Genomic DNA, 25,036 nt, shown 5'->3' on the forward strand with positions numbered 1-25,036 from the left:
ATACATTGCATTTGAAACAGTACAGATCATGGGATTCACATCAGTGCATCACTGTACACTCTTTGTGTGGTAGGTGAGACTTTTCAATGTTTTTGAAGAAGTCTTTTCTATTACCAAAGCTGCATTTATTTGATCAAAACACTGTACAAATTGTGAAATATTATTACCGTTTCAAATAACTGTTTTCTATGTGATTATATCGTAAGCTGTAATTTATTTCTGTGATGCGCAGCTGTATTTTCAGCATCATTACTCCAGTCTTCAGTGTCACATGATCTTCAGAAATCATTCTAATATCATGATTTACTGCTCAAGAAATATTTCTGATTATTATCAATGTTGAAAACAAATATTTTTGTGGAAACAGAGACACGTTTTATTTTTAGGAATTCACAGTTGAACAGAAAGTTCAAAAGAACTGCATTTATTTGAAATATATATATATAGTAACATTAGAAATGTCTTTACTGGCACTCTTGATCAATTTAATGCATCCTTCATGAATAAAAGCATATTTCTTTAATTAATTAAAATATTTCTGATCCCTAACTTTTGAGCAGAATATGTTAGCAGTACAGTATCAGTAGTATGTTAGTATGTTATTCTGAACAGAGTCTTTTTGTTCTAGATTTTGATTAATTAGTTTGGCCTCCTGTGGACTGGATGTATTATGTTATTGTGTCATTCTGAACTCAGTCTCTTTGTTTCAGTACCACACACACACACACACACACACACACACACACACACACACACACACACAGATCACATTTCCAATCAATGCACCGTATCTGAAACCCAACAGCTCCATGACCTGCAAATGAACATCCCACAACTGATCTCTTAACACTTCATCAGCAGCAAGTGTTCATTAACATCACAACAGAAAAGCATTTCTACTAAGCAGAAAACACCTATCTGCTCTCATAGAGTATTTTATGATATCTCAGCTGCTCACAGTGCAAAAGTGCAGTAAACGCTGCCCTCTGCTGCTACAGCACTGAACTACAACAATGCAATTATTAACAGACAGCCCTCAATTAAGACATAACACTACAGCCAAAACCACTTCTCTTTCCATGCACTGGACGATTCTGAGATAGTGGAAAGAAAACATTTAAGTGTTTACTTTATGATGCTTTATTTGTGCATGTAGAATTTCTTTAAAAGCTGTGAGTTTGTTTCTCCACTTCATCAGCAATTACACCAAAATTTACCCATTTTATTTAAAAAATAAATAACGTTTTATTCCCATCTATATTCAGACAGCTTTTACTGAGGGGTTTGTTCATATATCATTCACACTGATGTACATAACACTCTTGTTTACATCACATCAACCTCGTTTATCTTTACTGATCAAATATAATGGTGATATACAGACTAACAGAGTAGAGATGGTGTTTAGGATGGATTTACTGTCTAAAGGTTGCACTGGGACACTCATGGCTGCAGTAATGCTGTTTTTATGTGGGTTTTTTAAGGTCACCTTGAAGACCTGGACCGGGAGTGTTTAGACTTAAACGGCTCTCTGTATCTGTGCTCTGATCTCACACCTGAGACCATTAGATCTTTATTAGAGTAACAGTTTTATTCTGAAAACAGGCTTGTTAGGTGTCTGTCTCTCTCTGATGACGTCATCGTCACTGGAGTGTCGCTCAGCAGAGGGCAGTGTGTTCTCACTAGATCCGTTCACAATGCAACACTAGTGCACTGCACACTACACACTGAGCTGCATGAAACTGTTGTCATGTGACTTCATCGTAATGCATGTTTGATTCAGTCAGAAATAAATTTTATAATTAGTAATATCATTTCTACAATATATATATATAAATATATATATATATATATATATATGATATATATATATATATATATAAATTATATTATAGATTTATACATCTCATTTATTTGCATTTTTATCTAATTTTGTGTCAAAAACATCTATCAGTCCGATCAAATAATACCAAAGAGATGATAAAAACAAAAAGGATGAACTGAGAATAGCATACTAGCATACTAATCTTACTATTCTATGAAGATATGACAGAAATAGTAAGAGAGTAGTATGTCAGCTTTCTTTCTGCTTTTATAAAGCTTTTAGGTTTTAAAAATGCTTTTTTATTCTGCTTTTATAAAGTTCAGAATAACATGCATCACATACTACTTTTGCTATTTCTACAGATATAGTATGTGAATGAGTGCAGCATGCACATTTTCTGTGTGCATAAAGATAAAACAGACACAGTCAAATGTGCATTAAAACAACAGACCGTAATGCAATGCATTTAACTTGACCTTTAGCATGATGAACAGTGTTATTTTAGTATTGTTTATTTACTATTACACTGATTATTATTATTCTGAATTAACTTTTACACTTTACAAAGTTTACACTTTACTTTTAGTAATTTTGTTATAGGGCTGGGCGATATATTGAATATTAGCGATAATATCACAATAATTTTGACAATGATTTAAAATTTGAAAATATCGTGAATATCGAATATTTCAAATTCAAGCATACTTTCCCAAACGAACTTGCTGAACGTCCAAAAACGGAACATGTTACTGCGGACTGCTCTACACGACTCTACTACTCCAGCTTTCATGAGTGCGGTTGCCAGATATCAAGAGTTCAAATCCCCGAATCAGAGCTTCGCTGTTACATAGATACATTTTCTTCCTGGTGTGTTGCTTATTTTAAGCAATCTGGCAACCATGCGCACGCAAACACTCATTCCTCATTGCAGAAGCGGCGCCGCAGATGATCTGAAAAACAATCAAACTTGAGTTTAGCGATCTAATGAAAGCATCATTCAGCCGGTCTGTGTTCTGTCATGAGATCTCGACTGTACCGTTTGCGATTGTGGTCACTGTATAAATGCACTTACTCAATCACTGTTGTGTGAATAGAGGAACATAGGCTATGGCAATGTGGAATTACTAATAGGAATTTAACTGTTATAATATTTTTCATTTGTTTTACTAGTTTTCATAATATAGACAGAGAGAGTGTATAAGTCTTTGGTATTTATATATATATATATATATATATATATATATATATATATATATATATATATATATATATATACATACCAGAGACAGTAGACAGACAGACTTGTGTTCTTAGCTAAAAACTTACAAAAAAAAAAAATACTTATCCCAGTTTAATTATTTCCCCCAGTTGCACAGTGTTAATTGTGAATTGCATGCACTAAAAAAGTTGAAAGAATGCACTTTCTGTACTTGTTTTGCACTACTTGAGTTACATAAACGTGTTAATTTAATAAAAAGCAGTAAGTGATCATTTGGTCTAGAGTTTTTTTTTTATTATTTAAATGCAAATGCAAACATATTGAGATATATTTCATATATAGTAAAAATTTTGACAATATCGAGATTTAATTTTTTATATATATATCGCCCAGCCCTATTTTGTTACAAGCTTTTGCATTTTTAGTTCAGTTTTTTAATATTTTTATTTATTTGTATTTAACTTAATTTTAATTTGTTTCATTTTTTATCTTATTATGTATTTCAGTTTTAGCTTAGTCTTTTCAGTACTTTTAAGCACTAAGAACTACAAGCTCAACTTTTCATGCGATATTTATATTTTATTTTAGCTTTATTTCATTTACCAAAAGCAAATTTTTAATAGCTTTAGTTTACAATAATATAATTTTCAGATACATTCTGTACACAAAGTTTATTTTTAACCTTTTGCATGTTTATATAATTAGGTTAATTTAATATAAAAGTGCAGTAATCTCAGCTCACACCATTCCAAAGCAATACAATAGTCTTGTGTTTAAGGCAATTTTTGCATCTCAAAATATGTCAGATTTGCCATCAATGATAATCATTCGAGTGAATCCATGTCCACTGATATCAAACTTGAAGCAATGCATCTTGAATGCTTGAGTGCAGTCAAATCAGCTATTTTTTGTGCACCTGTTCAAATTAATTGCAAAAAATACTTCCATAAGAGCAGTTACTTTTACTGTGTCAAGGGCATGCCACCGTGTGTCATTTACAGATGAACAGGACGTTTACCTGGTTTGAAGTGCGGGAGAGAGTGAACACCTGGCCATGTCTCCTCCGATGGCGTCCCCAAAACCTGCACAAACACACAGAGAGAAAACACTCAGTCCTTCACAGAGAAAACAGCTGAAGGGCAGAGCAAAGACAGAGTCTGATCGATCTCTAAGGAATATATCGCTCTGATGGACACCAGCAGACCACAACGCTTCATTCACATGCACAAGTGTGTGTGTTTAAGAGCACAAGTGCTGGCGACAGCAGGAGCTTTTTGAATTCTAAAGTTGTAAAGAAACTCAGTTAAACACACACTGTAATTGTTGGGGTTTCACACATTCTTCACTCACACATTTTTTTAAATGTTACTAAAATTACATAAGTAAGTGAGTGAGCGAGTGGGGGGAAGGGGGGAATTGAAGCACCACTCCTTTTAGAAAACAGATCCATCTGTCTGATCATGAAGGATTTGTAAAGTTCAAGTCCTGCAGTTCAAGTGTAGTAATTTGGATCCAGTATTATTGCAGCGTTGTCCTGCTTCTCTTGTGTTCTTTGAGTGTTTGTCTGAGACTGACATCTAGTGGACATTTGATTATCAAGATTCCACATTCCTAGTTTAGTTTGATCTGATTTAAACGCACCTGAATCAACTAGTCAATCTTTGCATTTACTTTAATAACAGCCAACTGTGTCAAAACTAAACTCAACAGGAATGAGGCTCTACGGGAGCAGAAATGAGGAACCCACTTTACAGAGACGAAAACAAATGTTTTACACACGTAACTCAAACACAGAACCAGAAATCACATGACTTCAGGGAAAGAAAAAAGTGAAGTGTGATTGAGCTGTTTTGTGTTTTTTTCTCTGTGTTCATGCAGCAAAATGGCAGAAGCCAGAATTTCAGTGAATCAGAAGGAGTTCATGTGTTCAGTGTGTCTGGATCTCCTGAAGGATCCAGTGACCATTCCCTGTGGACACAGTTACTGTGAGAGTTGTATTACAGACTGCTGGGATCAGGAGGATCAGACGAGAGTCTACAGCTGCCCTCAGTGCAAACAGACCTTCAGTCCAAGACCTGCTTTAGCTAGAAACACCATGCTGGCTGAAGTGGTGGAGAAACTGAAGAATACTAATTTTCCTGCTGACTGTGACGCTGGAGCTGGAGATGTGCAGTGTGACGTCTGTACTGGAAGAAAATACAAAGCCGTGTATTAATTTCTGTTTTGTGTGTATTGTTATTTTAATGTTAGAATCGAATAAAACGAGAGGATGGTTTGTTTGAAGTGGATGGCAATTTGATTGATGCCACTGGACGACTGCAGGAGATGATCTGCCAGAAACATGAGAAGATCCTTGAGGTTTTCTGTCTCACTGACCAGAAATGTATATGTGTGCTGTGTATGATGGATGAACATAAAAACCATGATACTGTATCAGCTACAGCACAGAAGACAGAGAAACAGGTATTTAAAACTAAACACCGATGAAATATTTCATGTGTTTATATCGGCATCCATATTAACAGCATTCACACTGCACACAGCAGCAGAAATGAACAGCAACTACTAGAAGAGTTTACTGTTTGCTGATAATGCACCATAAACCTTTTTCAAAACAATAAGTCATAAAATAGCCTTTGATTAAGCAATACAAAATAATTGATCAACTATTCACACATTCTTTGACAAAATATACAACTGTCAGGCACACACACACAAAAAAAAACTGCTCTCTTCACAGAAACAATGTCAGTATGAAGCTCTACATCTGTGTCAATTTCACTCTTATAATACTTATGCTTTTAGTGTGAAACACTCCTTAACCCTCTGGAGTCTGAGGGGGTTTTGGGGCCCTGGAGAAGTGCATGACCTGAAAACATATTAATAGCTAAAGTCTGATTACACTGTAATTGCCACACACTGTGTTTGAAGGAATGATGGAGATGTGGATAAAGGAACAGTCTTTAATAGAATCCAATATGCAGGGTAGCTCACACAGGGAAAGGCTGTTGACACACGAACATGATGTTGTAGACCAGACAAAGACAGACAGCACGGACCGGAACTTAAATACATGACTAAATGAGGGTAATTCACAAGACACACCTAAACCAAATGACTGATCAATGAGAGGGAGAAACTGGGTCACGGGGAGCACATGGAGAGACAACACATAAAACAAGTCCATAAGCGTTACATATCGCCCCCCTCCTGGAAGGCTGCGGTGGAGCCGGAGAAACAGAGGACCGAGGAGGAGCCTGACAGAGCTGGAGGGACAGAGGGACAAGGCGCTGCCGGAGGAATGGAATCCCGAGGCAATGGATGGACAACAACAGACCAAGGTGGAGCTGGAGGTACGAGGGAGCCCAGTGAAATCAGTGGACTGATGGGCCACAGTGGAGAGGAAGGAGCTAGGAGCCATGGTGGAGCCGCTGGGTAGATGGGCCGAGGTGGAGTCTGGGACTCAGAAGCTGGAGGCGGAGGCCAGGGATTCTCCACCGAACATGTGGTGGGCTGAGGGTGAGCAGAGGGGCTGCCAGAATACAGCGGTGGAGGAGGCAGTAGTTTGAGGGTGGGTGGGTGTATAGGCATTTCTGAGCTTTCGGGATCTCAGGGCTGTAATCAGAAGCAAACTCCCTCCCTGGGCCAAACTTGGAAACAGAAGCCCTCTCTGTGTTGGACTCAGGGACACGAGCCCTCTCGGGGCTGAAGTCAGGAACAGGAGCCCTCTCTGGGACAATCTTGGGACAGGAGCACTCTGGAACCTAATACAGGAACAGGAGCCCTCTCTGGGACAATCTTGGGAATGGAAGCCCTCTCAGGGCCATATTCAGGAACAGGAGCCCTCTCTGGGTTAAACTCGGGAACTGAGGCCCTCCCTGTGCCATATGTGGGAACCGCATTACTCTCTGGACTTGACATGGACACAGGAGCCCTCCTTGGGCTAGAATCGGGATCTGTGGCCCTCCCTGGGCCATACGTGGGAATCGCAGCCCTCTCTGGGCTGGATGTGGAAACAGGGCCCCTCTCTGGGCTTGACTCGGGATCTAAAGGCCCTCCCTGACTGGACGCGGGAACCGCAGCTCTATCTGGGCTGAACATGGGAACAGGAGCCCTCTCTGGGCTCTGGTCAGGGGCTGGAGCCATCACTCGACTCTGGTCAGGGGCTGAAGCCATCACTCGACTCTGGTCAGGGGCTTGAGCCATCTCTCAACTCTGGTCAGGGGCTTGAGCCAACAGTTTTTTCTGCCTCATTCTCCTCTTCTGGGCTGAGGTTAAGGAGATTGCTGCTGTCATCTTAGGGCTTTGGAGTGAATTGGACGTGGGAACGGAACTGACAGAGGGCTCTGACGAAGGAGGAAGGACAGGAGGCAGGTCTGCCCCTAAATCCAATTCGGGACCCCCCTCAGCGTACCACTGTCCCAGATCCACAATAAGCTCACCCTCAGCCATGGTGCAGGGGGCACAGCTCCTCTCCATGCTTTTGCTGTTTATGGCTCTTTCCCTCTTAGCAGGAGTTGTAGCCGGCTCTCGCACCTGGTTTGACGTTACTTGCAGCTCCGGCTCCGTGGCAATCCTCAGCAATGTTGTTCCATTCGGCGATGGCTCATTGGTTGTGGTGGGCTCGGGCTTGAGCTTTGTGCAGCTGGGTGATGGTGGGCTGGGCTCTGGGTCTGGCTGTGCTCTGGATCGGGGATAGAGGCTCAGTCCAGTGGTGTCTGGGAGGTTGACTGGGCGGTAGTAGCTAGCCCCGATCCAGAACAGTGAGTTCAGCGCAGCATCGTCGAATGCCACTAGAATGGCGAGCTAGCTAAACTCAACTGCATCCTCCACAAAAGGCAGGTCCTTATGGGCTAGGGGGACGAACAAACAGCAAGGACCGGGACTTAAATACATGACTATATGAGGGTAATTGACAAGACTCACCTAAACCAAATTACTAATCAACGAGAGGGAGAAACTGGGACTAGGAGCACATGGGGAGAAAACACACAAAACAAGTCCATAAGCGTGACAGTAATCAGCACAAACTGGTCTACAATAATATGTGAGCAGCATGTATGTACATGATTGTGTTTTTGAGAAAGCAATGTTTACGCATGGTTAGTGAAAACTAAAACTTTAAAGTCACTGAAATAATGCCATAAAACACATACAGAACATTTGTTCACAAGACTTTTGAGAACTGGATGTGGTAGACTAGAGTTTTTGCTACAAAATGTTAACTTATTCACAGAAAACATTATATTGATTTAACTTTTGTAAGAAATTATTTGTGTTAGAGAGGTGTATGCGAGAGAGTGACAATGGCCATGAATATTTAGGCATTCACACCTGAGAGACGAAGGGCCCTGCCCTACTGAGCCATCAGTCAGTAATGTGTCTGTGAAGCTGGTAACAAATAATGTGAGGAGAGTAAAATAATGGGGGTTTTGATTATTTGTATTTTATTTACAACACAGTATAATCAAAATATACACAGTGAAGGTCAAATACACATGAACTTACTGATCTAAACACAGAGACTTGAACAGTAACACATCATTATGCTAAAACTAAACTTTAACATTCATAGAGTATCCTATACTTTAACATTCATAGTGTTAACACTCATACTAATTTTATTTCTTGTGGTTTTATCATTTATTAAACATAAAAAAAAAACATCCTGGCATTGTGGGATATTAAGATGCAACAAAATGACACGTATTTCAGAATGTTTCACTTGATTTCAGGTAGTCAGGAATTATAGTTTGGGAAAAGTCTAACTAGTAGAATGTTTACAAGTTATGCCACAATAACTTAGGCTACTCTAAGGCTAATCTTAGGCTACTCAATAGAATGATACCCTCCACTGGATCAAGCTGTGCATAAATTCTGGGTTATTCCTCTCAGTGCATGGGCTATTCCTTCTCTTCTTCCAGAAATGAAAATAAGCCGAGATGAACTTGATGAATCTTTAGGTTTGTAACGGAGGTGATGTGGGTATTTACATGTGCGTGTGTCGCATGTGGATGTTTACAATTTAAAAAAGGGGATCGGCTTAGAGATGAGTTTAGACAGGAAAAACTGGAGCTTGCATTGGTTTCATACAGATTACTTTATCAGAGAATATTTGCTTTTGACATGACTTAATTTAAAAGTAGACATTTCAAGCTTCCTATACATATATTTCTCATGTCTGTGAGGCAACTATTCGCTGAGATTCAGGTTGTTTTATTTATGTGTCTGTGAAGAGAGATGACAGAGACGGCAGACAGCGCACCCTGTTTGTTTTCTTTATTTTACAAAAGCACGTTGTTTTGTTGTTATTATGACTATACACAAATAAAAGTAGGCCCTTTGTGGTTTCAAACGATACCTTATACTTATTTGTAAGATATGACAGAGTATTTTTTGTTCTTTTGCGGTCATGAAGAAAAAATGAGATGGACCACACCGGTGCAGTCTTCGACCCCAGAGGGATAATCTTGACAGTGACAAAGACGTGACATACAGCCAAGTATGGTGACCCATAATCAGAAGTATGGTGACCATGATTCGTGCTCTGCATTTAACCCATCCAAAGTGCAAACACACACACACACAAACACACACCCGGAGCAGTGGGCAGCAATTTATGCTGCAGCGCCCAGGGAGCAGTTGGGGGTTCGGTGCCTTGCTCAAGGGCACCTCAGTCGTGGTATTGCCGGCCCAAAACTCGAACCCACAACCTTAGGGTTAGGAGTCAAACTCTCTAATCACTAGGCCACAACTTCCCCTTGTCTTGATCTTCATGTTAATTCATGTACAATGATTGTAACCAATCATCACTTCTGGAGTTTGAACCTACAGCTGGATTTACTGCTGTAAATACATCTGTTCACAGAATGATTTAGTGCCAGTAGTTTCTGTGACATTTACTATCACAGAAAAGCAGCCATATCACCCTGTAGCCCAAGACTGGTCACCCACTGAAGCTAAGCAGGGTTGAGCCTGGTCAGTACCTGGATGGGAGACCTCCTGGGAAAACTAGGTTGCTGCTGGAAGAGGTGCTAGGGAGGCCAGCTGGGGGTGCCCTGTGGTCTGTGTGGGTCCTAATGCCCCAGTATAGTGACAAAGACACTATACTGTAAAAAGCAATGTCCTTTGGATGAGTTTGTGAACCGAGGTCCTGACTCTCTGTGGTCACTAAAAATCCCACAATGTCCTTCGAAAAAGAGTAGGGGTGTAACCCCGGCATCCTGGCCAAATTTGCACATTGGCCTCTGACCATCATGGCCTCATAACCATCCCCATATCTACCGATTGGCTTAATCTCTCTGTCTCCTCTCCACCAATAAACTGGTGTGTGGTGGGTGTTCTGGCACAATATGGCTGCCATCACATCTTCCAGGTGGATGCTGCACACAGGTGGTGGTTAAGGAGATACCCCCTTCCATGTAAAGTGCTAAATGTAAAAAAATATTATTATTATTATTACTATTATTTGTTTATCTTCCAGCACCAGCTGAAGGAGACTCAGAAGACATACCAGCAGAGAATCCAGCAGAAAGAGAAAGATCTTCAGCAGCTGAGAGAGACTGTGGAGTCTCAGAAGGTGAGTCTGGAGAAGAAGAGAAGTTTGTCTCCGTGTCAGTTCAGACTCACTGAAGCTGAATCACTGTGTGTCCTAACAGCGCTCTACACAGACAGCAGTGGAGGACAGTGAGAGGATCTTTACTGAGCTCATCCGCTCCATTGAGAGAAGCTGCTCTGAGCTGATACGACTCATCAGAGATCAGGAAAAGACTGCAGTGAGTCAAGCTGAAGAACGACTGGAGCGACTGGAGCAGGAGATCAATGATCTGAGGAGGAGAGACGCTGAGCTGGAGCAGCTTTCACACACACAAGATCACATCCATTTCCTGCAGGTAACACAGATCTAGAAGAACAGGATCATAGTGGACTTGAGCAGATCCTGCTGTGACAGAGACTCACAGAGAAACATTTCATGAGTGTCTTACATTTACATTTACATTTAATCATTTAGCAGACGCTTTTATCCAAAGCGACTTACAAATGAGAACAGTAGAAACAATCAGATCAACGAGAGAACAACAACGGTATACAAGTGCTATGACAAGTCTCAGTTAGTCTAGTACAGAACACGTAGCCAGGGTTTTTTTTTTTTTTTTTTTTTTTGAATATGATAGACAAGAAAAAGAAAAGGTAAGTACTAGTATTAGTTGGTTAAGTGCAGGCAAAAAAGATGAGTCTTTAGATGTTTTTTAAAAAATGAGTAAAGACTCAGCTGTTCGAATTGAGATCGGGAGGTCATTCCACCAGCTGGGCGCAGTCCAGGAAAAAGTCTGTGAGAGTGATTTTGAACCTCTTTGGGATGGCACCACAAGACGTCGTTCACTTGCAGAGCGCAAACTTCTGGAGGGCGCATAAGACTGAACTAGTGAGTTTAGGTATGTTGGCGCCGTGCCAGTGGTCGTCTTGTAGGCAAGCATCAGTACCTTGAATTTGATGCGAGCGGCTACTGGTAGCCAGTGTAACCTGATGAGGAGAGGAGTCACATGAGCTGTTTTTGGCTCATTGAAGACAACCCTCGCTGCTGCATTCTGGATCAGTTGTAGAGGCTTGATAGTACATGCAGGAAGGCCCGCCAGAAGAGCATTACAATAGTCCAGTCTGGAGAGAACAAGAGCTTGGACAAGAAGTTGGGTGGCTTGCTCTGACAGGAAGGGTCTAATCTTCCTAATGTTGTATAAGGCAAATCTGCAGGACCGGGTCGTTGTAGCAATATGGTCTGTGAAGCTTAACTGATGATCCATCACAACTCCTAGGTTTCTGGATGTCCTGGAAGGAGTTATGGTTGACGAACCCAGCTGTATAGAGAAGTTGTGATGAAACGATGGGTTAGCTGGAACCACCAGCAGTTCAGTCTTAGTAAGGTTGAGCTGAAGGTGATGGTCATTCATCCAGCTAGAAATGTCACTCAGACAGGCTGAAATGCGAGCAACTACCGTCGGGTCATCTGGTTGGAATGAGAAGTAGAGTTGAGTGTCATCAGCATAGCAGTGATAGGAAAAGCCATGCTTCTGAATGACAGATCCTAATGATGTCATGTAGATGGAGAAGAGAAGCGGTCCAAGTACTGAGCCTTGAGGAACCCCAGTAGCAAGTTGTTGTGACTTAGAAACTTCACCCCTCCAAGACACCATGAAGGATCTATCAGAAAGGTAGGAGTTAAGCCACTGGAGAGCGGTTCCAGAGATGCCCATCTTTCTGAGGGTGGACAGGAGAATCTGGTGATTAACAGTGTCAAAAGCAGCAGACAAGTCCAGCAAAATGAGAACTGAGGATTTTGAAGCTGCTCTTGCCAGTCGCAGGGCTTCAGTAACCGAGAGCAGGGCAGTCTCAGTTGAGTGGCCACTTTTGAAGCCAGATTGGTTGCTGTCCAGGAGGTTGTTCTGTACAAGAAACATAGAGAGCTGGTTGAACACAGCTCGTTCGAGTGTCTTTGCAATGAATGGAAGAAGGGATACCGGTCTGTAGTTTTCTAGAAGTGCTGGATTTAGAGATGGTTTCTTCAGCAGTGGGCTTACCCGAGCCTGCTTAAATGCTGAGGGAAATGTTCCAGAGTGAAGAGAGGAGTTGATAATGTGAGTAAGTGAAGGTATGATTGAAGAAGAAATCGCTTGAAGGAGGTGAGTGGGGATCGGATAAATTTTGCAGGTTGTAGGGTGGATTTGATGGATAAGTTTGGTGAAGTCCGTCTCTGAGAGTGGAGAGAAGGAGGAGAACGAGTGAGCATTAGTCGTTGTGAAGTTATCCTCAGTCTGCGGTGTGGAGAATTGGTCACTGATGGTTCTTGTCTTATTTGTGAAGAAAACTGCAAAGTCATCAGCTGTCAGAGTTGATTGAGGAGGAGGTGGAGGCGGATTAAGAAGAGAAGAGAAGGTTTTGAAGAGTGTCCAAGCGTCACAACAGTTGTTAATCTTGTCGTGGTAATATGATGCTTTAGCAGTGAAGACGTTTGCAGAGAAGGAAGAGAGGAGAGACTGATACACACTGAGGTCGGTAGAGTTTCTTGATTTAAGCCATTTCCTCTCTGCAGCCCTGAGTTTAGAGCGATGTTCATGGAGTACATCGGACAGCCAAGGGGCAGATTGGGTGGTGCGTGCTGGTCTAGACGACAGTGGGCAAAAGTTGTCCAAGCAAAAGGTCAGAGTGGAACAAAAAGTGTCCGTAGCACTCTTCGTGTCCAGAGCTGAAAAGTGCGAGAGTGAAGGAAGTGAGGATGCAACCACAGAGGATAGGCGAGATGGAGAGAGTGAGCGTAGGTTCCGTTGAAAGGTGACCCGCGTTGGAGCGTGTGCCGCTTCAGGTGTAAGTGCTAGATTAGCAGTAATGAGGAAGTGGTCTGAGGTGTGCAGTGGTGTAACTAAAGTGTTGTCCACTGAGCAACAGCGCGTGTAGATGAGGTCCAGTTGGTTGCCCGATTTGTGAGTCACTGTAGTAGAGACTCGCTTGAGATCAAATGAGGCGAGCAGAGTGTTGAAGTCAGCAGCCTGGGGTTTATCTAGGTGGAGGTTGAAGTCACCGAGCAGTACCAGAGGAGTACCATCTTCAGGATAGTTTGATAGCAGCACGTCCAACTTCTCCAAGAAGTTTCCCAATTGACCTGGGGGATGATAAATGACCACAAAGTGGATTTTAAAAGGGTGGGTTACAGTAACAGCATGTGATTCAAATGAAACGTTACCTGTAGGTGGTGGTTGAAGATCAAATTTCCAATCTTTCGATATAAGGAGACCAGTACCTCCACCCCTCCCAGTCGTACGAGGGGTGTGGGAACAAGTGAAATGAGAGGAGAGGGCTGCGGGAGTGGCAGTGTCCTCAGGTTTGATCCAGGTCTCAGTCAGTGCCATGAGGCTGAGACCAGAATGAGTATCAATAGAAGAAATGAAGTCTGCTTTGTTAACAGCGGACTGGCAGTTCCAGAGACCAAGTGGAATAGAGAGCGTTGGAGTAGAGGTCAGAGGGACAGGCCTTATATTTGTCAGGCAGGCCTTCCTTCGACGTACATAGCGTGCTCTCCGAGTGTTAGTAGTGATAGTAGAGATCTGAAAGCACATAGTGACTACAAGTGACCAAAATAAGTATTTGAGGACGAGCTGTACAAAAATTGAAGGGGAGAAAAGCAGTACTCAAGTGCCCTGTCGGTGTCCTTGCTCGGTGGAGTCGCGCAGGTAGAGTCGATGGTCTTTACACTCGTCGGTCTTCACACGAGGAGGCTTCACACGAGGGCTGCCGCGACCGCTGCCGCGGTGTCACCTACCACTTATATATTTGCCTAATTACCTGTGATTGAAGTCAGCTTGTCACGCCTCCCTATTTAGAAGACCGAAACTGTCCAGTCCCGCGATAGGCAAACGCAAAACCAAACGCCACAATTCACACGTATTTACCAGGGTAAGACACACACAGTAATTAAAGCAAAGTTTCCCTAGCAACGATGATCACGCAGTAGTCTAATGACAAAAACGAGGCAAAAACACTTACAAACTGCTGTCCTTCTCTGTCGCTCGACTGTTTCTTCTGACAAGCGCTTACAGAACAGCTCTTTAAGTACTTTTTACCGGCTTACTGGCTTTTGTCACGCCTCCCTATTTAGCAGACCGAAACTGTCCAGTCCCGCGATAGGCAAACGCAAAACCAAACGCCACAATTCACACGTATTTACCAGGGTAAGACACACAGTAATTAAAGCAAAGTTTCCCTAGCAACCGATGATCACGCAGTAGTCTAATGACAAAACGAGGCAAAAACACTTACAAACTGCTGTCCTTCTCTGTCGCTCGACTGTTTCTTATATAATCATCAGTCAGACTCTCATCTGATCATCTTCTGAAAGAGACGCCGCTTACAAATGGCTTTCAGCTCTGGAAATCACTTAGGAATCATTTCTCTGAGCTCTCTCTTCTGGAAGATATATTTAGCTGTCAAACACCACTAGCGCCACCAACAGTTCAAAACTTTACTAATATTTCAACTTTTTATCTAATTTTTCATTTTGAATCATTACATTTCAGGGAAATCAGTGAATTCAATAGTACAGATTCTAAGTAACGTTCATCAAAACTGGATCAGATGATTATCAAACTTGATCTTTTTTTTTCTTTTTTTTTCTTTGCCTGTAACACATTGATGAATGTGACCATGAAAATCCCAAACATGAAGTGAACAAGAAGTTGGGATCACTAGGAAATCACATAAGGCTCACATATAGTTTTATTTTAAGTGTCAAATACTATAATCTGTAGCTGTAATGTGAATGAATATGAGAAGAATGATGCTGATGCTGTGAAAGTGCTGCATTGAGGTGATTTACTAAACATCAGTTGAGTCAAATCTGATGTTGGTGCAGGTAATTGGGAGAAGTGTGGGGCTGAAATATTATTGATTTTTTGTTTTCTGTAGAGTTTCCAGTCTCTCTCAGCACCTCCTGAATCTACAGACGTAAATGATGATGCCTTCAGTTCTCTCTTCTCTTCTGATGGTCTGAGAGAATCTGTCCATCAGCTGAGAGACAAACTGGAGGATTTCTGCAAAGAGGAGCTCAAGAAGATCTCAGACAGAGGTAAAGTCCTGGAGATTCATCTGTTCTCAGAAACCAGTCCATCATCATCTCATATCATGGAGAACATCATGTTAGAAATGTGTTAGGAATAGATGCAGGATCATGAGAATCACACTGTTCATGTCTGTTGATTTCCACAGTCACACTCACCAACATTGTTCCCAGAACCAGGAACGACTTCCTACAATGTAAGTCAGTAAGAAAACCAACAGAAAACTCACTGAGTGTGTTCATGTTCTTCCTGTAGAAGGAGAAAGAAGAGTTTTATAATTGATGATGTAAATGATGATTTGCACAGATATCTGTTCATCTGTACTGAGACACTGATGATACACTGAACATGAAGAGTTCAGCTACATGAAAAGATCAAACAGATTCATTATTTATGATTCTGATGTGTTTTATCTCCATCAGATTCCCATCAGCTCACTCTGGATCCAAACACAGTGAATAATTGGCTCCGTCTGTCTGAGAACAACAGAGTGATTACTTACACTAACACAAAGCAGCCGTATCCTGATCATCCAGACAGATTTGATGTGTATCCTCAGGTGTTGTGTAGAGAGAGTGTGTGTGGACGCTGTTACTGGGAGCTGGAGTGGAGTGGAGAAGAAGTGTTTATATCAGTGTCATATAAGAGCATCAGCAGGAAGGGATGGGGTTATGAGTGTAGGTTCGGATCTAATAATCAGTCCTGGAGTTTGTGCTGCACTCCGTTCAGTTACTCATTCAGTCACAATAAGATAAAGACTGCACTCCCTGTGAAGCACATCAGCAGTAGAATAGGAGTGTTTGTGGATCACAGTGCAGGAACTCTGTCCTTCTACAGCGTCTCTGACACAATGAGCCTCATCCACACAGTCCAGACCACATTCACTCAGCCGCTCTATTCTGGGTTTTGGTTTGGTTCTGGATCATCAGTGAAGATGTGTTGATAAATCAGAATAGATTGACGAGAGATTCTACCCATAATGTTTTGAGCTGCATGATGAATCAGCAACAGTGAGATGTTACAGTGTGTCTTCTTTTCTCTTCATGACATTAATACTGCCGCTGAACTTCTGTCAGTGAAATAACATGTCAGAATAAATGTGTGTAATAAATCCTCATATAGACAGTAAGATCAGTTTGTTTGAGTCCTGCTGAGTGACCATGTGTTTCTGTGCTTTTCTCAAACTGTTTGCATTGACTGAAATCAGTCATCTAGTTTTTAATGAAGTGTAACATTAACAATTTTTATTATCACTATCATAATTATCTCTTAATTCAAATGATAACAAACAGTCAATAAATAATTTTCAATATTCACCTTATGTAGTCAGGGTTATGTGTTCTTTTGTCTTCTGGTGTCTTTATTTTTAATTTTTTTTGTCATGCATTTCACAACTTCACCTGCCCATTCAGTCCTGATGGTTAATTGTAAATGAACTTGGTTTGCTGTCCTCAACAGAGGCTTGAACCCCAGGCTTGGCTTGAGCCCCGATTTCAATCCCTAATAAGTGTTTGCAAAGGAAAGCGAGCTGGGCAATCAACTGCAAGTAGCTGGTGATGCAAGTAGAGAAATCTCTTAATCCCTCTCCCTCCAAGAATGTCCAGGATTTCGCTGATGCAACATTGGGGAAGTATAAGGCGAGTGAGGGACTAACAAACGAGAGGGCTCCTCCACAGGTTTCTGCGGGAGCCTCCTTGATCATCAGGCCTGGCACAGCACTACAGGGAATTTCATGGATGTCCAGCCAGGTCACCCTGAGGGGTCTCCTGGCCGCTTAGGTGCTGTCGCATCACAGTATTGAAGGCTATTTAATAATAGCTGAAAGCGAACCATACTCAGGCCACCTCCACCTCCTGAGATGGTCTTGGTTTGCTTTAGAAAGGTCTGCTATATTTTGGATGCTGACATAAGGGCAAAATCCAGCGGAACATGTTCAGACCCCTTCAAATGACCAGGTGTGAAAACACCCAGAGACAGACGGAGGTTCCAGTGTGAGTTGGGGTTGTTAATTAGGTGGCTTTAAAGAGGGTGCAAGATGGCCGTTTATTTCCAGGTATGTTTACACATATGAGGAATTTGTTTTTGTGACAAACGCTTCAACAGTGTAACGAAATGACAGTGACAGAACAAAAAAACATTTAAAAAAAAAATGGAACAAGTAAATAAGAAATACATTTTATTTTATTTTTTTTACAAATTGACAAGTGTATCTACTAGACATTTCATTATCAGGGTTCCCCATTCCTAGTGCAGGAGAGTCACTTTCCTACAGAGTTTAGTTTCATTTCTGAATAAACTAGTCATGGTCTTTGCATTTATTTTAATAACAGTCAAGTGTGTCGAAACTAAACTCAACAGCAAAGAGAAATCTGCTTTACAGACTCACAGACACACCTATTTTACACACGTCTCTTAAACACAGAACCAGGAAACAGGAAACATGTGAGTTCAGGGAAAGAGAAACTGAAGTGTAGTTGAGCTGTTGTGAGTTTGTGTCTCTGTATTCTTGCAGTAAAATGGCAGAAGCCAGATTTTCTCAGGATGAGTTCATGTGTCCAGTGTGTCTGGATCTCCTGAAGGATCCAGTGACCATCCAGTGTGGACACAGTTACTGTAAGAGCTGTATTACAGACTGCTGGGATCAGGAGGATCAGACGAGAGTCTACAGCTGCCCTCAGTGCAGACAGACCTTCAGTCCAAGACCTGCTTTAGCTAGAAACACCATGCTGGCTGAAGTGGTGGAGAAACTGAAGAAGACCAGATTCTCTGCTGACTGTGACGCTGGAGCTGGTGATGTGCAGTGTGACGTCTGTACTGGAAGAAAATACAAAGCCGTCAAGTCCTGTCTGATGTGTCTGAACTCTTACTGTCAGAATCACCTCGAACAACACGAGAGCTGGTTTAAAGGAAATGGACACAATTTGATTGATGCCACTGGACGACTGCAGGAGATGATCTGCCAGAAACATGAGAAGCTCCTTGAGATTTTCTGTCTAACTGACCAGAAATGTATATGTGTGCTGTGTATGGATGAACATAAAAACCATGAGACTGTTTCAGCTGCAGCACAGAGGACAGAGAAACAGGTATTTAAAACTAAACACTGATGAAATATTGTTAAACACTCCTTATGCTTTATGATAATTAATGTATGATGATTGTAACCGATCATCACTTCTGGATGCCATTGGTGTGATACAGCCATTGGTTATCAGTTGAGATAAGTAACTCAACCCTAGGTTTACTGGATTCTTCATCTGATCACATGATGATTTAGTTCCAGTAGTTTTCTGTGAGATTCACTCTCATCTGTTTGTCCTGCAGGAGCAGCTGAAGGAGATGCAGAAGACGCTCCAGCAGAGAATCCAGCAGAGAGAGAAAGATCTCCAGCAGCTGAGAGAGACTGTGGAGTCTCAGAAGGTGAGTCTGGAGAAGAAGAGAAGTTTGTCTCCGTCTCAGTTCAGACTCACTGAAGCTGAATCACTGTGTGTCCTAACAGCGCTCTGCACAGACAGCAGTGGAGGACAGTGAGAGGATCTTTACTGAGCTCATCCGCTCCATTGAGAGAAGCCGCTCTGAGCTGATACGACTCATCAGAGATCAGGAAAAGACTGCAGTGAGTCGAGCTGAAGAACGACTGGAGCGACTGGAGCAGGAGATCAATGATCTGAGGAGGAGAGACGCTGAGCTGGGGCAGCTTTCACACACACAGGATCACATCCAGTTCCTGCAGGTAACACAGATCTAGAAGAACAGGGTCAGAGTGGACTTGAGCAGATCCTGCTGTGACAGAGACTCACAGAGAAACATTTCATGAGTGTCTTATTATATAATCATAAGTAATAATCATCTTCTTCTGAAAGAGACGCCGCTTACAAATGGCTTTCAGCTCTGGAAATCACTTAGGAATCATTTCTCTGAGCTCTCTCTTCTGGAAGATACATTTAGCTGTCAAACACCACTAGCGCCACCGACAGTTCAAAACTTCACTAACATTTTAGCTTTTAACCTCATTTTTCCTTCTGATTCATTGCGTCATGGTGAAATCAGTGAACTCTGATTCTAAGCAATGTTCATCAAAACTGGATCAGGTGATTATCAAACATGATTTTTTTTTTGCCTGTAACACATTGATGAATTTGACCATGAAGATCCCAATGATGAAGTGAAGAAGTTGGGATCACTAGGAAATCACATAAGGTTCACATATAGTTTTAATTAAAGTGGCAAATACAATAATCTGTAGCTCTAATGAGATTTAATGAATATGAGAAGAATACAGCTGATGCTGTAAAAGTGCTGGATTGAGTTACTAAAGATCAGTCAGGTCAACAAGAGCCGCACAAATCTGATGTCCCTGCAGGTTATTGAGTGAAGTGTGGAGCTGATGAGTTTGATTTCTGTTTTCTGTAGAGTTTCCAGTCTCTCTCAGCACCTCCTGAATCTACAGACGTAAATGATGATCTCTTCAGTTCTCTCTTCTCTTCTGATGGTCTGAGAGAATCTGTCCATCAGCTGAGAGACAAACTGGAGGATTTCTGCAAAGAGGAGCTCAAGAAGATCTCAGACAGAGGTAAAGTCCTGCAGATTCATCTGCTCTCAGAAACCAGTCCATAATCATCTCATATCATAGAGAACATCATATTAGAAATGTCTTAGGAATGGATCTATGATCATGAGAATCACACTGTTCATGTCTGTTGATTTCCACAGTCACATTCACCAACATTGCTCCCAAGATCAGGAAGGACTTCCTACAATGTAAGTCAGTAAGAAAACAAGCAGAAAAACTCACTGAGTGTGTTCATGTTCTTCCTGTAGAAGATGGAAGAAGAGTTTTATAACTGATGATGTAAATGATGATGTGCACAGATATCTGTTCATCTGTACTGAGACACTGATGATACACTGAACATGAAGAGTTCAGCTACATGAAAAGATCAAACAGATTCATAATTTCTGTTTCTGATGTGTTTTATCTCCATCAGATTCCCATCAGCTCACTCTGGATCTGAACACAGTGAATAAACGACTCCGTCTGTCTGAGAGAAACAGAGTGATTACTTTCACTAACACAGATCAGTCGTATCCTGATCATCCAGACAGATTTAATCATTGGTATCAGGTGTTGTGTAGCGAGAGTGTGTGTGGACGCTGTTACTGGGAGCAGGAGTGGAGTGTAGAAGAAGTGTTTATATCAGTTTCATATAAGAGCATCAGCAGGAAGGGACGGGGTAAAGAGTGTTGGTTTGGATTTAATGATCAGTCCTGGAGTTTGATCTGCTTTCCCTCCAGATACTCATTCAGTTACAATAACATAGAGACTGTTCTCCCTGTGAAGTCCGTCAGCAGTAGAATAGGAGTGTTTGTGGATCACAGTGCAGGAACTCTGTCCTTCTACAGCGTCTCTGACACAATGAGCCTCATCCACACAGTCCAGACCACATTCACTCAGCCGCTCTATCCTGGGTTTAATGTTCATAATGGATCATCAGTAAAACTGTGTTGATGAATCAGAATCAACTCACAAGAGATTCTACCCATAATGCTTTGAGCTGCACGTAACTTCTTTTCTCAATCTCTGTTTGTGTTGATTGAAATCAGTCATTTAGTTTTTAATGTAGTTAAAAACATTTTTATTAGTATCAAAATTACCTTTCAATTAAAATGATCACACATAGTCAATAAATTATTTCCATTATTCACCTTACGGCCCTTTCCAGTGTTTTGTGATCTTCTGTCTTCCGGTGTCACAAGCTGCTGTTTTTATTGTCATGCATTTAATTGTTGACCGTGGAATATGTTTTTATTTTTAGGTTACTTGTTAATATGTTCTAATATAGATCAATGTGTAAATGACATGAAATTTCAACCTGCTGAAGTGTGTGTGTGTGTGTGTGTGTGTGTGTGTGTGTGTGTGTGTGTGTGTGTGTGTGTGTGTGTGTGTGTATGTACATTTGTTTTTTTTTTTTTTTTTTAATGAGACAAACCTAAGAAAAAAGCACAAAATGAACCGAGTCAAGGTGAACAAAAGTTCACTGTAAAATTCACTCTGACCAACACTAACATTAGCACACAGCCCAGTAAACACACAGATGGGTCAAAAACAGCACAAAGGAGAACCAGAAAGCAATAAGTACCCAAACCATACAACTGCTCTCCAATTTAGAAAAAGTTTTATCATAAAATTAAACATATACATCACAACTTTGTGTCTGTAAAGCTATGAGAAACTGCCCATCCGACTAGAAGAATTTCATACTGTATTATTGCGATTACTTTTTTTGTATTTCAATTACAGTTTTTTCCTCTTCTTTCTTTCTTTCTTTGTTGCTTTGCATTAATCTCATTTTGCATGTTTTGATTGAATGCATCAACACTGCAATTCTTTGGCAAAACAAATGTACAAATATTTGTCATGCTAATAAAGCAGCTAAAACTGAAAACTGATTGAGAGAGAGTGTGAGTGTGTATCAGTGTGTGTGTGAAGATGGAACCCACTCTCCTTATAGACCTTTTTCATGGAACGCGAAATTACCCATTATGCTTTGCGCGTACGCGTATGGAGGATGCTTCGAACTTCCGGTTCGCAACTTGATGCGTTTAATTAGCCGTTACAGAGTTATTTGGACCGCTCTGAAACCACAGTTGTAATCTGTTTTACTTACTTTTAACGTCCATAATGTCAACAAGCAACGGCAACATTAGTTTGCGGTGGCAGCACGGTCAAGACTATTTAACAAAAACCGTAAACAATGTAACTTTGTCTGTTCCACATCCTACGAAGTTGACCAGCGCCACCTCCTGGTTTGATGATATGAAACAATGGCCAGCAGTCACATATGTTGACATATTCAATTATCTTGTTTTGTCTGAGGGTGTGGATGGCGAGGAACTTAGAAATTATAAAAGTACCAAAGCATACAGTTATCTACACATTAACAAAATTGGACGAATTCTTTGCCATAAACATCAGAAGTTCACATTACTGAAAGCGGAGGTAGAGCCGAGTCAGACTATAAATAAACCAAATCACATCGCGTGGGTTATGTTACAAAATAACGGAGTAGTGGAAACAGCTGGATGCTCCTGTGTAGCTGGCCCCGGCAGGTCTTGTAGCCATGCTGCTGTGTTGTGGAAGGTGGGTATTTATAAATACAGCAACACTTCTAATGTGGCTAAACGCAAATCTAATAATACTAGGGGGTAATAATATGGCAAAACACCTGCCCACTTCAAGCACTGACTGCGTGATACAATGTAAAGACGTATTTTTAGAGCAATATTTAACTAAATTGTTTAGCTCTAAAAAAAGGGCTAATGGTGATGTATTGTTTAATAATAAAGTAAACAATATGTTCTGGTTTTTGAAAGGTGCAAAATGCAGTGGTCAGTGGTAAGACAGGGCTATCTTGCACTGATGAGCAGTGTAGATGGAGTCAGTTCTTCAGACACAAAACCACTTTTTGAATTAAAAAACAGTCTTTTGGAAAAATGCTACACTGCCAATGTGTCAGTGCAAGGAGATGACACTGACAGCTTAGAAGTCCACCAGCCACATGGAGAGACTTTGACTTGCAGTAAATGTAAAGCATTTTACAGCAAATACATAGAACTGAACTTTGACCAGGCAGCTGAATTGGAGATTCAAACACAAAATCGTTTGTCAGAGGTTTGGCATAGTGCAAGACAGCCAAGGATCACTGCTAGTTCAGCTAAAGGTGTACCAGTATGAGCAACAACAAATCCTGATAAATTCATGAGAGAGCATCTCTTTCCTACCTTTCGGGGTAATGCGGCTACAAAGTATGGAAGTGAGAAAGAGTTGTAGAAAAAGGTCTACAGGTCTCCCACTCAGGTATCAGGGTCAGCCTAACAGAGCCATGGCTGTCTGCAAGCCCCGATGGCATAATAAATGGTATGGAACTACTGGAAATAAAGTGTCCTGTTCCCAAGAACACCACCACCTCTCTAGCAGACCATTTCACTATAAATAATAGTGACATCAATTCACATTGATTGATGGCAAGCCTGAATTACAGAAGAACAGAGTCAGGGGCTTTTTACAGACAGATACAATTAGGCATGTTTTGTACAGGGCTGAGAATGGCAAAACTGTTTGTCTGGTCTCCAAAGGAACACATTCTGATAAATGTACCGTACGATGCAGAGTATTTAACAGACCAGGTTACTTGTCTAAGAGGCTTTTACTTCTCAGTGATGCTTCCTAGAGTAGTAGATGAATTCACTGCTAGACGATTCAAACTGAATGACAAATACTTACATATAGTCAAAAAAGCTTAACCTACTGGTGAACAAAGATTAACAGTTTTAAAAACTGTACAGATGCTGACATGGAGGTGAAAAAGTTTTTATTGTGTCAAGGCAAGTTTTAAAATTTGTTAATGTATTTGATATTTTCTTGTTTACAGGGTTTGCACTTGTAAAGTCTTGTATGTTATTTATTTTTAATAGATTAAAGTGTATATATGTAAATAGTACAAGGAAACAGAAAACACACTGAGATGGATTTTTGAGAAGTACAAATGTCAAGTATTGTTATTAAACACATATATACATTTATGTACATGACTAATGCAGCAGTCTGAGCAGCAAATGTTAATCCAGAAATGAAAATCTTGTCATTATTTTCTCACTGTCATGTCAGGCCAAACTTGTATTGTTTTTTTTTTTTTCTTCTGTTGAACACAAAGAATGATTTATTTTGGAGAATGTTGGTAACCAGACAGTTGAAGGTAACCATTGACTTCATAGTGAAAAAAAAAAAGAAGACTATGGAAGTCTGGTTACTATCAACTGTCTGGTTACCAACATTCTCCAAAATAAATCATGAGGGAGAGTTAATGAAGACAACATTTCATTTTAAAATAACTTAATTATCTGCTTCACGGATCAGATCACCACGCAAATTCGCTAAAGCTGCACATATACGCAGAATTTTATCTATCTTTGGCATAAGGGTTAACACCTTGTATACTTTCAGTCTCCTAACTGCACGTTCAACATGTATCCTTACATTTGCTATCCTGCGGCTACATGTGACTTTTTCTTCTGTTAGCTGCGTTTTGTTGGCGAAGTGAGGAATTATCGTATTGACTTTTCTTTCAAACAACAAGTCTCTAATCAAAAAACCCCTGTCCACCATCACTTCATCTCCTGGTTGGAGGTATTCGAGAATGCCAGAATCACACGTGATAAATTTGTCACTACAGCGTCCCCCATACACTAGACCACATGGTGCAATAGCCACTAAATACTTGATGGTGTTGCAAGCATAGTAGTTGCTGTATGATTCAGACCTTGATCTTTGGAGTTCACTTTCACTGCAGTCTAAGATACAGGTAACATTGGGATAATGTTGCTTGT

General features: G+C 41.0%; 2 protein-coding genes and 2 long non-coding RNA genes across 4 annotated transcripts in view; 2 read left to right on the forward strand and 2 right to left on the reverse strand.

Annotated features, from left to right (window-relative positions):
* LOC122140066 overlaps positions 1–4,176 on the reverse strand; it is a 14,707-nt gene extending 10,531 nt beyond the window's left edge. The window contains exon 1 of the long non-coding RNA XR_006156789.1: positions 4,063–4,176. This is a non-coding gene — a long non-coding RNA (uncharacterized LOC122140066). The remainder of the gene's footprint in view (positions 1–4,062) is intronic.
* The window catches only part of LOC109106292 (cyclin-dependent kinase 14-like), a 434,688-nt gene that overhangs the window by 323,713 nt on the left and 85,939 nt on the right, over positions 1–25,036 (reverse strand). The window lies entirely within an intron of this gene.
* On the forward strand, positions 15,647–16,349 carry LOC122140069. The gene is made up of 3 exons (XR_006156793.1): positions 15,647–15,657; positions 15,798–15,845; positions 16,072–16,349. It is a non-coding gene; the product is annotated as an uncharacterized LOC122140069 (long non-coding RNA).
* On the forward strand, positions 17,895–20,507 carry LOC109072919 (E3 ubiquitin/ISG15 ligase TRIM25-like). Its single transcript, XM_042741810.1, has 5 exons — positions 17,895–18,735; positions 18,974–19,069; positions 19,149–19,382; positions 20,063–20,222; positions 20,363–20,507. The coding sequence occupies exons 1-5, from the start codon at positions 18,166–18,168 to the stop codon at positions 20,491–20,493; spliced, it is 1,191 nt and encodes a 396-aa protein (XP_042597744.1). The 5' UTR covers positions 17,895–18,165; the 3' UTR covers positions 20,494–20,507.

The sequence above is a fragment of the Cyprinus carpio genome, chromosome B16 (assembly GCF_018340385.1).
Source record: "Cyprinus carpio isolate SPL01 chromosome B16, ASM1834038v1, whole genome shotgun sequence".
Taxonomy (NCBI): Eukaryota; Metazoa; Chordata; class Actinopteri; order Cypriniformes; family Cyprinidae; genus Cyprinus; species Cyprinus carpio.